Source organism: Fundulus heteroclitus, chromosome 15, assembly GCF_011125445.2.
Source record: "Fundulus heteroclitus isolate FHET01 chromosome 15, MU-UCD_Fhet_4.1, whole genome shotgun sequence".
NCBI lineage: Eukaryota > Metazoa > Chordata > Actinopteri > Cyprinodontiformes > Fundulidae > Fundulus > Fundulus heteroclitus.
Genome location: NC_046375.1, coordinates 1,636,382 through 1,651,440, shown reverse-complemented (window position 1 = coordinate 1,651,440; position 15,059 = coordinate 1,636,382). Strand labels below are relative to the sequence as shown.

The window sequence follows — 15,059 nt, the reverse complement described above, 5'->3', positions numbered from 1 at the left end:
CATAAAATAACTGAGCCAGGTATACTTTCTATTGACATTAAAAACAGAGTACTCTTGTTTGATGGTTGCAATTGATCCATTAGGGGTGTTGTTAAAGAAAGATACAGCTAAACATAAAATAACTGAGCCAGGTATACTTTCTATTGACATAAAAAAACAGAGTACTCGTGTTTGATGGTTGCAATTGATCCATTAGGGGTGTTGTTAAAGAAAGATACAGCTAAATACAGAAGGTCTGAGCTAAAGAAAGAGAAAGTGGCCTGGGTACTCACCTGGGTAACTCTGTGTTTAAAAACTCCCACCTTCACTTTCAGACGCCAACAGCAGCACAAGTTTTATAACTTCCAGTGTTTGTTTTTGTTGTTGCGTGTATTTTCTCTACACATTGCTATACGTGTTTCGTCTCTTTTTGTTGGTTTTGTTCCGTTTCTCTGTGTGCGTGAATCCTCCACCCAGTCTCGATTGGTCCTCCTAACCTTTTTATTCCAGCTTTCCTTTGCTTTCCAAGCCATTTTGTGGGAGTGAGATGTTTCCTGCTTTGACACGTCCTGACTGTCATTCTGCTCAGAGCGACTGCTGCTTTTAACACTGTCAGTCTCCAAGACTGATCCATTCTATCTGCTTCAATCAGTATTTATTAGGCTCAAGTTAGCCCGCTGCTCTTTCCTGTCACTCATCGGCTGGATTTCTACCACCTCTAGAGCTCTCCCTGTGCTCCATTTGCCCTCCTACCCTCCCCCCTCCTCTTCATTTTACTATTATTTTTGCTTTAAAGTTCCCTTTTGCTCCCTTTTTGACCCCAGTGCCCCTCCTTTTTCTTGTTTTGTTTCTGTGTAGCAAAAGAAAAAGAATGAGAAAGCAGCAGCCAGCAGATTCAGCAGCTCTCCTAATCTCAGGGCTCTGGAGGCAGCAGGTATGGGTTTGGGTGTGGTGGGCATGGGGACTGGGCAGCCGCCGCAGACCCCGCCCCCTCCCCCAGCCCCGCCCAGCCGCCTAGATCCCATCCCCAACTCCCCCCTCCACCACCTAGAGCTCAACTCCAACAAACCTCTTGCCCCGCCGACCCCTCCCACCGAACCCAAGAAGTTCATGAGGTGAGACCGTTTCTGCTGACAGGCAGCAGCTCGTCAACCATAACTCATCCAACAGCAACTTTTGGTGCCGGTTAAAGCACGTTTTGAGCTGAAGCTCAGTTAAACCTTGAATGTTTAATTCAACTCTTGGTTCCTGGTTTTGAAATAAAGTATTTTGAATATTTTTAAACTTTGTGCACTCACGTGGAGCTCTTTTTAAAGTTACCTTAACTAAGAGCCTAAATGTTGCTGTTTTTAAAGTTTGCTGGTCTCCTTGTTTGAAGCTATATTTTTCATCCTTTTTTGGTGGATTTTACAGCAATTTTGACAGATTTGCAGACTTAATGTTCCTTATTTAATCTTCTTCTGTAGTTCTGTAAGACAATAAAAGAGAAACTGTCTCATTTTCATATTTTGTTAACTTAATAGACACGTTTCTAACAGAGTTTGTTGGGCATTGTTAGCCCCCCAATATAATTAACATTATTGGCTAAAACACCTTTTTATTATCCAGAACTGGTCTGCTGGGTTTCATAAAGCCTTCTTGTGGCACCGTTTGCTACATAAATACATTTAACAGCTTATTAAATGTCCCTAATTAGTATAACACCACAGGAGTAATTCTCTACTTATTAAAAGGTGGTTAAAGATAAAATGGTTTAGCTTTGTTCAGACAGATGCACTGCGCTGGAGATACTGTTCTTTAAATAATCTGTCATGTTTTACCCAGAATTCACTGGTTCCTTTTATTTTATTGTTACTTTGAACTTTGCTTTTCCAGTCATTATTTTGATAAAAAATAATAATAATAAATAAATAAATAATAATAAATAAAATAAATAAAATAAACTGGTTAGAGTATGAGGTTTAACACAAAAAACAGGATTGCTTTGAAACATTCATATTTATTCTTGCAATTTCATTAAATTACTGATACACTTGCAAGAAAAAGAGAAAGCTCCAGTTTTTACCATAATCATTAAGTCATAATAAAACACAATCTTTTATTCTGAATGTACAGCTACGTCCACTTTCTCCCTCAACTTCTATCACTTTATTCTCCTGAGATATTTTTTAATGTTATATAAAAGATAGTACTTTTTTATTTCCCAAATGTTTGCGGATTGCTCCGTGATCCTGTAACTTTATCAGCTGAATGTGTTTAAATTTTGTTTTGATAGATAAATAAATTAAATGACTAGTCATCGCAGTTTTGCCATTCAACAAGCTTAATTACTACAACTTAATGATTAATTTTTAAAAATTATGTTACATAAAAATGTTTAATGTTTTAATACATTACTCTTACATTATTGAAACAAAAAGTTACAGATTATTTACAGAAAATATGATTTTATTACTGCTTAACTCAACAGCCACAAGGGTTTGTTTGCCTTTTGTCTGACGTAGCTTAGTAGCATTCAGCACAGGCTAACAAATACTAAATTAGTGCACAATACAAATAACACTGTTGATTTCATTTTACATATGATAACCCTCTACTGTTAGAGAGTACACATTACTCTTCTTCTTAAAAATAACCTTGAATATACAATATGCGTGCCCTCATGCTAATACTTGCGTGCTAATGAACTTTATTAAGTTTGATTTAGCGCTGTAGCATGCAGAACAGGCTAACACATATACAAATACCAAACTAGTGCAGAACATGAGCACGGCTGTTGATTTGTTGTATTTATTCATTTACATAAGTTAGTGCCACTAGCTAGTAGACCTTTTTAACTGCTCTTGGCCTTAAAAAAATAACCTCACGTTATGTTAGCCCTGCTTTGCTAATATTAGCATGTTGATGCTGATATTTTAGCATCATATCGGTCAACCACAGTAAAATGTATCTGTTTTTTATCAGTGTTTTTATCAGTTTAATATTTATATTGCTTGTGTTAATAATACAAACTTAATTAGCATTTAAAAAAAACAGTTATTGCAAATATGTTGCTCTGCACCCACAAGTTTTGGCTTATTGTTTGATGTAGCTCAAGAGAATGAAACACAGACAAGCTAACACAGGTACAAAGACTGAAGCTGTGTCAAATATCCAGAAGGCTTTGGTTTTTCTACATTTGTTAACACAAGGAAACTAGTGTAGCTTTATACTGCCTTTGGCTTTAAAATGAACCCTAGGGTTACTAATCTTAGCCTACCATGCTAATACTAACATGCTAATGCATGCATACTGGACTTCCCTGAACATCAAAAACAAGAAAACTTTTTTCATATATTTTAATATATGATTGCTGCCAATTCTAATTACACAAACCTAAGTTTAATTGAGTCATACAATTTGATAATTATTTTGCTGGACGGCCACTAGTGTTAGGTTTTTGTCTGGTGTGTCACATTAGCATGAAGAACAGACTAGCACATTTTTTAGCCTTAAAAAATGCTAATGCATTTGATTCTAGCATTTTATGTAACCCTACCTAACACATATTTGTGTTGTTATGTTTTAGCAGTAAAATGGACAAAAACAACAAAATGCCATTCATATCTATCTATCTATCTATCGATCTATCTATCGATCGATCGATAGCTAGATAAATAAACTCCTATCCAAAATTTCATAAGCTGATGCCGTTATTTATGTGTGTTTAACTTGATTTTAGGATTTTTGTTTAGCATGGCAAATATTGGCTTTTTGGCTGTATTGTCCTCCATAACAGGTGTTGATTTCATTATATACCAAAGTCTAGAAGAAAACCAGAAATTCATTAATAAAGTTAACTACAAATCATCATTTACAACATATCAGGAGTAGCACATAAAAGTTTAGTGATTGCAAAACAGGAATATATTTAAGAAGAAAAACTGTGATGTCTTACATTTGAATGGTTGGTGCTTATTGTTTTGTATAATATCTTAAACATTTTGTTTGTTTTTACCATCCTGTAAAAATCTTTCAAAAAGCAAATTTGTTTTTTTAAAACAAATACAAAGTAATAGCATCTCAATGCTAAACATTTAAAAAAAACATGTATATTTTGGGACAGTATAATGGAACAAATATGGTACCGGTAATATATTAACAGTTTAATATTTAATTTATACAAAAGTATATTATTATTTAAATGTAATAATGAAATAACTATACTTTGGTTCATTGTAAATATGACATGAGACCCGCATGGTTGTATAAAGTTAATTTAGTTGTAGTTTATTTACAGTGGGCAAAATCCACATCTTTGAAACGAAGGATTTGGGTTCGATTCCCAGTTGCATCAGGAAGGCCATCCTGTGTAAAAACTTCTATCAAGTTAATGACTCTGCAGCAACCTCTGACACAGGGAGCAGCCAAATGGACTCACTCACATTTTATTCAGAGCTGGTTTGACCACTTATCCTCTGTGTTTGACACGGTTTGAACTCTTCAGCAAGGAGGTTCAGCAAACAATCAATGGGAAACAAAACTGGAGATTATTTTCTGCCTCCTAACGAGGCCTGAACAGCTGATCCACCGATGACTGCTTTCTGCTGCAGCACATTTGAACTTGCATCGTCGCTCCTTAAATAGACTAAAGATATTTAAGGAGCAAAAATACAAGCTGGACATGAACACGAGTCCCACGTGTGACTGAGGCGTCAAAGAATGGCATTGGAATGCAAAAGGGGCATGTTGTTTTTCCCTTCCTTTAAGTCTTTTTTCCTCAGTCGTGTCCATCAGCGTGTAAATGTGCGCATGCTAGTTGTTTTTTCTTTTTCTCTGCAGGAAGTTATAACACTTGTCGGCACTCGTTGTGGTTTTTATGTTGTTGCATTGTGTCTTTTTGTGATCCTTCATCCTCACCCAATGCTCAGCATGTCACTCTTTCCTCCCCGGCTCCAAAACACGTTGACCGCTCTCATAAACGACGTTTTATTTTGTTGAGTTACGATGAAGCAGATGCTGCGCTGTGCAGTTATGGACTGTTGCCTCTGTGACCTCTGATCTAGAAACGGCTCAACTCCGCAGTCCGACAAACGGCTCCTTTGTGTCATGACATCTAGGTGATAAATTATGCAACGAGCTTCACACACGAACACATGTAGTGTATCTTTTTTGCATGGCAGGTGGTGTACTCTGATGGAAGTGTTTAGGTGTGTAGCATGTGTGCTGCATGCTGTCCTGCAGTTCGAAACAAGATGGCTGCATTGCAAAAGCTTGGAACAATCCTTTCACACGCACTCAATTCAATTCAATTCAATTTTATTTATATAACGCCAAATTATGAAACATGTCATCTCAAGGCACTTTACAAAGTCAAGTTTAATCAGATTATACAGATTGGGTCAGATTATACAGATTGGTCAAAAATGTCCTATATAAGGAAACCCGTTGATTGCATCAAAGTCCCGACAAGCAGCATTCACTCCTGGAGAAGCGTAGCGCCACAGGAAGAGTCGTCTGCATTGTACATGGCTTTGCTGCAATCCCTCATACTGAGCAAGCAGGAAGCGACAGTGGGAAGAAAAACTCCCCATTAACGGGAAGGAAAACCTCCGGCAGAACCAGGCTCAGTATGAACGGTCATCTGCCTCGACCGACTGGGGGTTAGAGAAGACAGAACAGAGACACAACAAGACAGACAAAAAAGCACAGAAGCACACATTGATCCAGTAATCTGTTCTACATTAGATGGTAGTAGCGGGTGAGCCGTCTTCTCTGGATGATGTCACAGTTAACAGAACGCCAGACCAGGTGTACCTACTATGAAGAAAAAAGAGAGAGAACAGAAAGTTAAAGCAGAAATGACAACACATAATGCATAATTGAAGAACAGTAGAACTCTATAGAGTGAGGAAATTAAATCCTGATATCCTCCAGTAGCCTAAGCCTATAGCAGTAAAACTATAAAGGTAGCTCAGAGTAACATGAGCCACTCTAGTTATAAGTACACACACACAAATGATTTCAACTGGAAAAGAAAACAGGTTGGATGGACCCTACCAGCAATACAGCAACACATTCACACTCTGCAGCCTTAACTAGTGACTGTCTGAGGGCTTGTAGCTTAGATATCAACAGATATGTTTACATTTTCAGCGGTTATCATGCCGATATGTCGCTAAAGAGGCTTTTACTGGACCCAGTAAGTTGTTGAAAGGTGTCTCTCCTCTTTGTGCTTTAGTCAAAATATAATTAATCAAGCTTAACTCAGCTATATTGTTAGGCTAATGATGTTGCAAACCTTTACATTTGCAGTGCAATAAACCAAAGATCTACATCTGCTCTGTATTAATGCAACAAAAACATACATTTAAGTATTGTGACTAATTCTCCTTCTCCCCAGGCCAAGAGTGCACCACAATATTAAGAGTCCTCCCAAACACGGATGGTTTTTGTAGGGTCTTGAAGCCGTCCTCTGGGTTGCGTCTACGTTACAGCAATGCTCCTCTTTACGTGTGATGGAGCAGGACTGTTTTAGCGTGCACCAAACCTTAGGTTCACAGGTAGTAGGGATTTATTATCAGAGTGGCATGGTATCGGGTCCTGGGTGGGGTGAGGAGAAGCCTGGTACCAGCAGTGGCAGCATATCCCTGAGGTGTGACCCCGCATACATTTGTCATAAATAGCAGGACACACTGTAAAAAGGGAACTAAAAGTAGGTAAAATCCTCTTGAAATTAGTGTATTTTTCATTGATTTGAGCTGGTAAACCAGACTATTTGCCAATTGAATAAGATTTTTGTACTTAAAATAGGAACAACTCATCTTCATCATCTTATTTCAAGTGCAGGATATCCAATTATCTTATTTTATGGGTAGAAATTCTCATTCCATTGACAAATAGTTTTATTTAGGTGCTCAAATCAAGGAAAAGTAAACAAATATTAAGGGAATTTTGCTTACTTTTAGTTCCCTTTTTGCAGTGCAGGTCCACATGGAGGAGCTACAAACTTAGACTCCTCTGCTGAAGAACAAAAATCTAAGTTAATTTAAAGTTTGGTAATCATTTGGACAAGCAAATAAAATACTATGAGAGTATAGTCTTGCAGTCAATTGTCAGATGAGTCCAAAATGTATCTATTGAATGTCACTACACACACCATGATTGTAGGACAAATGGCATTGCATTAATATTTAGATCTGAGAATACACTGCAAAAAGGGAACTAAAAGTAAGTAACATTTTCTTGAAAGTAATGTATTTTTCCTTGTTTTGAGCAGGTAAATAAGACTATTTGCCAATGGAATAAGATTTTGCACTTAAAATAGGAAAAATTGATCTCCACCATCTTATTTCAAGTGCAGTTTATCTAATTATCTTATTTTAGGCATCAAAATACTCATTCCATTGGCAAATAATCTTATTTACCTGCCCAAATCAAGGACAAATACACTAATTTCAAGAAACTTTTACTTACTTTTAGTTCCACTTTTGCAGTGTATATTGTTGTGGGATTATCTTTCAGCATATTATACAGTCAAATTTAATTTAATTTATGAGTAATTTAAAACATAAAGGAAGAAATATTTTTTTCAGGAAAAGAAAATTATCCCAAGCAGTTGGGTTCAGAAACAGACTGGCTTACGGTAAATTTTTCCCCTGTTGTTGGCTCTCCCATCCTGCCTCTTACTGCTACAGGTACAACCACAAGGAACTCAGAAAGCATCTGAAAGAAACAATCAGTATCTTCTCTCTAAGAAATACGTGTCATCCTCAGACCCCTTATACATAGTGATGGGTATGCTCCTAGCTGAGGAGTAACACACACACCTCCAAATTGTGCATACGGGCCAGTTCCTGGATGACCAAGAAACTAGTACTTGTTTCTCTCTGACTGCATTTGTCGATGTATGAGAACAGAGTAAAAAGATTTTACGCCCAGCAGCGTGCAGTGATTCCTAAACTAAACCCATCCTCTTCCAATCTCCCATGGTACTTATAAGCAAGCCTGAAACTGATGGTTGTGGTGCAGAAACCTCCTTCATAGACCCGGGGAATTTCCCCACATGTGAAGCGATATTCAAGGGCCGATGTAATGCCTGTGGCAGTAGCGTTATGGTGCGGATTCTCAGGACAGAACCAGTTTGGCAAATTTTTGATTACAGGAACGTCAATTGTGCCTTAAAACTGAAATGAGGTTTACCTCATTAGCCACAATCCAGCAACGTGGAGGTCCTAAAGACCAGAGGGCAGTCGTAATCTGGTGAAAAATTATGCAAGTGTATGTTTACTGAACATTTAAACGTTTTTGCACATTAATTCACCTGATTTAAAACCATAGAAAGAGTTGTAGGTTCTGGATAACATTTGTACTCCTGAAGACTGAAGCAACGTATTTCATCTTGTTCTCAGCTCTCATTAGCTATGTTTCTATGGACAAAAGTAATCGGAATAAAGGGCCGATCGGAATAAAAATGTGTCATATAAACACGCCAATCGGAATATTGTGATCAGATTAAACTCAATTGGAATGAAATTGTAATCCGAATGAGGGAGGGGGGTTAATGCCAATTGATAATCCAGTTGACATGCATGTAAACGTTTGTCGGGATCAAGATGTTCCAAACGTGACAAACAGACCCGAGTGCGCATGTGCGCCCGACGTAAACTTGACATATTTCCGCGTTGTTGAGTGGAAGAAATACTGTTGGGGCTCCTGATGCAACCTTTGTATTTGAAACATTAAAAGAGACCAAAATTGGTATTTATTCTGTAACGACTCAAGCATAATTATAACCTGGTTCAAGTCCAACCTGGACGGCTGGGAGACAAACAAACTCGTACAATCCTGCTTTGTTTGCTATTTTTCATTGTTCAGCATAGACGGAAGTAATTCTTCTTCTGTGGTTTAATTTATGGAAATTTGATAACTGCGCACGTCGAAGTGATTATAGTCTGAATAAAGCCAGGTGCATATAAACGCGCATTATGATTAATTCACTGTATTCCGATATAAACGATACAATCAGATTTTTATTTTTATTTTTTTCGTTTTTTAATCTGAATACCTTTGCTTTAACAGTATCCATTCCTTGGTAATCTTTTCATATTTCCGATTTTGAGTTTTTAGCTAAAAGTAATAAAATGTTGTAATGCTGCCTGGTGTGCAATCAAAACTACAGATGAACACCAGGGACATTGTGACGTTTGCAGCGTCCGTCGATGCAGATGGCTGCAGACTTTAAGGGATATTTCATTCAAGCTCGTTGTAACTGAGTTCATCCCAACTGAGCCACGGAGGAAGATTTGTGTTTCTCGCTCTTCTGAGGTGGGATGAAGCTCATTTCCGGGATTAATGGCATCAATTATGTTTGCATTGTTCGAAACTTAACGAACCGCGAGTTTCCAAAGAAAGCGAAAGGTTTGGGGCTCTTCATTTAAAACTCAAGCCAGGGTTGCATTAGATAAGATTTGGGATAACAGGAATTTCTGCAGTATTTCTGGCAGCAGTTGATCTAAAAAAAGGTCACCTTGTCATCTCTGTAAGACTTCTGACTCTCTCTTCTCTTCCAGCTTCATTTATCATCTCGTCCTCTAATATCTTTTTCGTGCCTTTTCCATCTTACTCCCCCTGTTCCTCCTCCTCTCCTTTCCTTTTTATCACACTTCTGCTCTCCAAACCTAGCCTTTGTTGTCTTGCTAACAGGAATCTGCGATACTAATTTATTGTAATGCTATGTGTGCGGTTTAAATTAATGTTTTCTTGATAAGTGACCCTCTAGAGTTTCAGATTGATTCGTTATGCTGAAGTCAGCGGGGAAGAAATCGACTTCTCTGAACATGAAAAATAGCAAAAAACCTTTATGTCACTAAGGGGTTCTGGGAGTGTTTGTTTTAGAAGTAGCCAATTAGGGAAGCAGGAACGCCTAAAGTAGGTGTTTGTTTTTAGCACTTAGCCTAATTAGATCCAACCTTGGGGAACATGTTTTCACCCCAAAGACACGAGGCAGATTGGAACTGCAGCTTCTTGCCGCCATATAGATAAAAACAGCATCGAGCGTCACCATTTTTTCTGTTAGAAAACATGTCCTGAATAAAGAAAGATGAAGGAAAATACATGTATTTCTAATGCTGAGAAGATTTGGTGATACTACAGTACTGACAGTTACAGACCATGGACAATGCTGGGAAATAGTATTTACCCCTTTAGAGATTTCTTTTGTTTTTGCTTTGTGACAAAGGTATAACAGGATTTAAGATAAAAATCAGTTTTTAAATGATTTCAAGCCCTCAACCATGACTAAACGACTACATCACCCGCTGGTGTAAACCCAACAAAGCATTTCCTGCAGTCAAACACGGTGGTGGTAGTGTAATGATCTGGGGCTGCTGTGCTGATGGAGCCATGAATCCTGCTCTCTAACCAAAAACCCTGAAGAAAAAACATCCAACCATCAGTCTGAGACTTTAGGCTCAGGCACCCTTGGGTTACGAAGCTAGACGTTGGACCCAAAGCGCTCCACAAAGTCAACATTAAAAACTGAACGGACAGTAAAAGAACAAACAAAGTTAGGGTGGTGACCTAAGCCAACCTTGCATTGTTAAACCCAGTTAGGATGACCTTAAAGTGGCCATTTGTGTGTGAAAAGCCTCCAATATGGCTGAATCAATTCTGCAAAGAAGAGTGGGTCAAATATTAAAGTTAGCTTGATGCTAAGTGTGACAAAGAAAGCACAAACAGAATAAAACGGTGATGATTTCACAGATATAACACCTCTTTATTGTCTCTACCTGCTTATATGGCTGCGGGGGGGGGGTTATGGTGTGCCTTTGTCCAGCGGTCATTTGGTGAGACACGGGGTCCACCGGGGACGGGTCGTCAGTCCAAACACAGCGAGACACTGGACAGACAACCACGCACACACTCACACCAATTAAGAGAGACCAATTAATCCAACAGGACTGTGGGAGGAAGCTGGAGTACCCGGAGAGAACCCACGCATGCACAGGGAGAACATGCAAACTCCATACTGGGATTTGAACTACAGCCCATGGACAACATAAATGCAGTCATGCTTCCCCCTTGTGGATTTAGTTGTGCACTACACCGTCTTCAGCCTGTCAGCTGGTTAATGCGTCTCTGTGCTGAAACACGTCCTGAACCTCACAGCTTTGTCCAGGAAACAATGTTCTGTGTAGCTGCATATAATCCAGGTGGACAGAAACACATAAAATTAATAATAACATGTCAGAACATTCCTGGATTAATATCCCTACAGAAACCTCCTAGATTAGAAGTATTTATAACAGTAGTTTGTTGTTATTATAAACCAGACCTGCTTGGGATCTCTCCAAGTGTTCTTGATCAGTCGTTCTCCAGACTTCATTAAAGGTTTTTCACATTTTTTTTTTGCTGTTGTCAGAAGCAGAAGAACTTTGTTGAACTTTCCCTGGCTGACTGTAATTTAACCCTGACTTCCTCTCTAACCCTCACCCTGTCGGCGCCCCCCCTCCTCCTCCTCAAGCCCTCCTGAGACGAAGGACTCTGCCATCGACCAGGCCGACGCCCAGCGCCAGGAGTGGTTCGCCCAGTACTTTTCCTTTTGATTGACCAGAACTTCTAAAAGGATTCAGCATGTCGACCAAACTTAAAGAAAAAAAAATAAAGCATCAGAAGAAAAAAAAAAAATCTGGGGAAGAAAAAAAAAATGGAAAAAAATGTTGAAACTATTTGTTATTTATTGTCATTTTACGGTCGTGGGGGTCAGTTCACTCCAGATCCGGTCAGCCGCCGTCTGAGAACGGACTCTCATCGACCCGTCGGTGAACAACAGAACCTGATGTCACTAACTAACACCTTGGACTGAGACGTGGAGACGACCGGGCGGAAAGTGAGCTGAACCCGACCGGACGTCATCACTCTGATCTGATTTGATTGTTTCACTGTGGACGAGTTTCTCTCTTAGTACAGTGGCAATAATCATCCGTATGTTCGATGTTTATTTGATTTCATTTCTTTCCGACTTCTGTTGCAGTTTCTTTGAGCTAGGAAACACCAAGTGGTGCGTTATCATGCTGCTAAATGCCATAGTTGGACTACAGTGAGAATTAAATATATATAAAGAAATAAATGGTAGATTATTGTGCTTTCTCTCTCTCTGTATGTGGGTCTACTGCACACAGCATCTTAGGCTAGGAGGGCTGATCCAAGACCAGTTTCCCCTCCTCCTTTCTGGTGACATTCACCTGATCCCAGATCAGTTACGCGTCTCCATGAATACGGGCTCGGACTTTAGGACGGTTTGTTACAGCTGCGTAGACGTTTCAGCGGATTTTGTTAGAATATTAAAACCTGTTTGTATGGTTGTCTGTCTCAACACAGATATAATGATGTCTCACCGATTTTAAAAACAAAAATAGCATTTTATATTTATAATATAACGTGTATGCTTAATAAAGATTATTGTGACATTTAGCTGGACTGGTCTGCTCTTTTATGAGATTTGGATGAAATGGCAGTTTTTAAATTAGTTTTAATTATATACTTTTGACAAAAGGATCTCCATTTAAAGCGACATTATTAACAAGAAATGGCAAAAACATTTTCAATGCAACAAACCTTGTTAATTAAGCTGACACAATACAAAGATATAATCTTCTGCTTCCTTTTCCTGATCATCTTTATACTTTAATGAAGGCATAAGTAACAGATCAGGCTAATTCCTCAGTATAATAGACAATAAAACATCAATATTTTTATGGGCTTTTTTGTGCATGAGCAATTATTTTATTATAAAATTCTTTATATTTCTCAATATAACAATATAAGTAGCAATTATTAATATTTTAGAATATTGTGATTAATTATTTATCTGGACAGGCAAAAGTGTCATTTACACGAGCTTCCAAATTTTGGAAGCTCGTCTTAAATATTAAGGTTTTAAATTCTCCAATATAACAGATGTGAGAAATAAAATGTTTTATATTATTAGTATTAGTACAGAAGAAAAATGTGATTTGAGATTGCAAAACTCAAATAGTTATTTTTTTATGTATTTAATCAACATTTTTATTAGACTTAGACAACTTTATTTGTCATTGTGTATGCACAGAGTGCGTTCAGAACGAAATTTCGTTGCATACAGCTTGTTAATTGCAGTAAAAAAAATCTAATTACAGCATAAGGTGCAGCAGTGATTTAAAAGTAAACAATTTAAATGTAGACAATGCAGGAGAAGTCAAAGTGTACAGGTGAGTATTCAGGCTATAGTGAATAAATATTAAACAATAATATTTAAAAAAATCTATTTGATATGGAAAGCTTACTTTGCAAGGTTCTAAATTACTCAGTATGACAAACAATAAAACAATATTATCCATTATTATTTTAATGTAGTTTTTAACAGTGTTGTATAGTAACAAAGTATAAACACTTCACTACTGTACTTAAGTATATTTTAGAGTACTTTATACTTTCCTTGAGTATAATTTTTTTTTGATAACTTTCACTTTTACTTCACTATATTTTCGAACTTAATTGCATACTTTTACGCCAATACATTTTCAATGTTTGGTTTAGTTACTCGTTACTACAAAAAAAAGAAAAAAAAAGAGAAAGAGAGAGAGAGAGAGAGAGAGAGAGAGAGAGAGAGAGAGAGAGAGAGAGAGAGAGAGAGAGAGAGAGAGAGAGAGAGAGAGAGAGAGAGAGAGAGAAAATTTGTATAGCACTGACCTTACTTGAAGAAGAAAAACTGAAATCTTACAAAAAGGTTGTATTTTCTGTCTAAACTTGGTCTAAATGTCTCCTGCACTTGGTTTATATTATTTTAAGTGAATTTGACCTTCAAAGTTTACCAAAATGTAAAAAATGTCATTCAAACTGCATTTGCTTTGTTTTACTTTTTACTTATACTTTTCATTACATTACTTGAGTACATCTATTTTTACAGTAATTTTCATACTTAAGTACAGGACATTTCAGATACTTTAAGACTTTAACTCAAGTAACATTTCAGTCAGTGACTTGGACTTTTACCAAAGTCGTATTTTGGAGAGGTACCTATACTTTTACTTGACTCTGAGATTTCAGTACTTTATACAACACTGGTTTTTAATTCCTCAGCTGTAAAGGAGGAAAGTGCATCTTTCTGACCGCAGCTGTATAAAACCCAACCACCAGGGGCGCTGTTGCGGTTTGCTTTTTTTTCTGCTTTGGACCCGGAACATAAACAAACCGGAATCCGGTCCAGCTTGAAGATGGCAGCACCCGGTGCCGGCGCTCCTGGCCGGCTGGTCCAGTACGTGGTGGTCCGCTCGGATCTGGTCCACCAGCTTTCGTGGCCCCTGGGGGCCGTGATCACCCAGGCCTGCCACGCCGCCACCGCCGCGATCCACCTGCACTACGGGGACCCGGACACGCAGCGGTACCTGGAGGAGCTGGACTCCATGCACAAAGTGGTGCTGGGGGTGAGCATGCGCATGCGCAGTGGTCAGTCGGTCGCTTCAGATGTGAAGCTGGAAACGGATGCGGGCTGGAAGCTGAAGGCCGGTGTGTTGTTGTGTTTTCTGCCCCGCAGGCTCCGGATGAGGCCGCTCTCTCCGGGCTCTCCGACACCCTGACCCAGGCGGGAGTCTCCCACAAACTGTGGATCGAGCAGCCGGAGAACATCCCCACCTGTCTGGCTCTGAAGCCTTACCCCAAAGACGCCGTGCAGCCGCTGATGAAAAAGTTCAAGCTGTTTAAGTGACTCTTCGTTGAAGTGGCAACAAGCGTCCACTGGGGGGCGCCAGAAACAAGCTGTAAATAATCTCAGCTGGTTCAATGTTTACGTGAATAAATTCTGGTTCAAGAGGAACATGTCAGACTAAACTAAGAGTGCTGTGATTTCTTTCTTTTTATAGGCTGTTTTACATATTTTTGATGTATGTGTCATACTTTTTCTTAAACTTAACAACATTTGAAATGTGCCTTTTCTCTAATCTAATTTCCTCTGCTTGTTCTGCTGAACAGCGGCAGAAATATCAAACTCACTAGGCAAGGCAAGTTTATTCATGTAGCACATTTCAGTAACAAGATGACTTAAAGTGTTGTATGTGAATATA

The 15,059-nt window shown here is 38.5% G+C and overlaps 2 protein-coding genes across 3 annotated transcripts in view; both read left to right on the top strand.

The window, feature by feature from the left end:
* Nucleotides 1-12,432, top strand: part of fam184a (family with sequence similarity 184 member A) — a 210,500-nt gene extending 198,068 nt beyond the window's left edge. The window contains exons 21-22 of one of the 2 annotated variants that reach the window (XM_036147195.1): nucleotides 838-1,094; nucleotides 11,483-12,432. In XM_036147195.1, the coding sequence (XP_036003088.1) occupies nucleotides 838-1,094; nucleotides 11,483-11,564 (339 nt within the window). In that variant the 3' untranslated portion in view covers nucleotides 11,565-12,432. The remainder of the gene's footprint in view (nucleotides 1-837; nucleotides 1,095-11,482) is intronic. The other variant, XM_036147196.1, reaches the window with a different exon arrangement.
* Nucleotides 12,433-14,177: 1,745 nt separating this feature from the next.
* On the top strand, nucleotides 14,178-14,820 carry ptrhd1 (peptidyl-tRNA hydrolase domain containing 1). The gene is made up of 2 exons (XM_012877386.3): nucleotides 14,178-14,423; nucleotides 14,534-14,820. The coding sequence occupies exons 1-2, from the start codon at nucleotides 14,214-14,216 to the stop codon at nucleotides 14,702-14,704; spliced, it is 381 nt and encodes a 126-aa protein (XP_012732840.1). The 5' UTR covers nucleotides 14,178-14,213; the 3' UTR covers nucleotides 14,705-14,820.
* Nucleotides 14,821-15,059: the final 239 nt, after the last annotated feature.

Bases quoted from the DNA above. Each gene is read 5' to 3' on its own strand.
- ptrhd1 (XM_012877386.3), top strand. From the start codon at position 14,214: ATGGCAGCACCCGGTGCCGGCGCTCCTGGCCGGCTGGTCCAGTACGTG. The intron at 14,424-14,533 runs GTGAGCATGCGC...TCTGCCCCGCAG, and splicing joins TGCACAAAGTGGTGCTGGGG to GCTCCGGATGAGGCCGCTCT.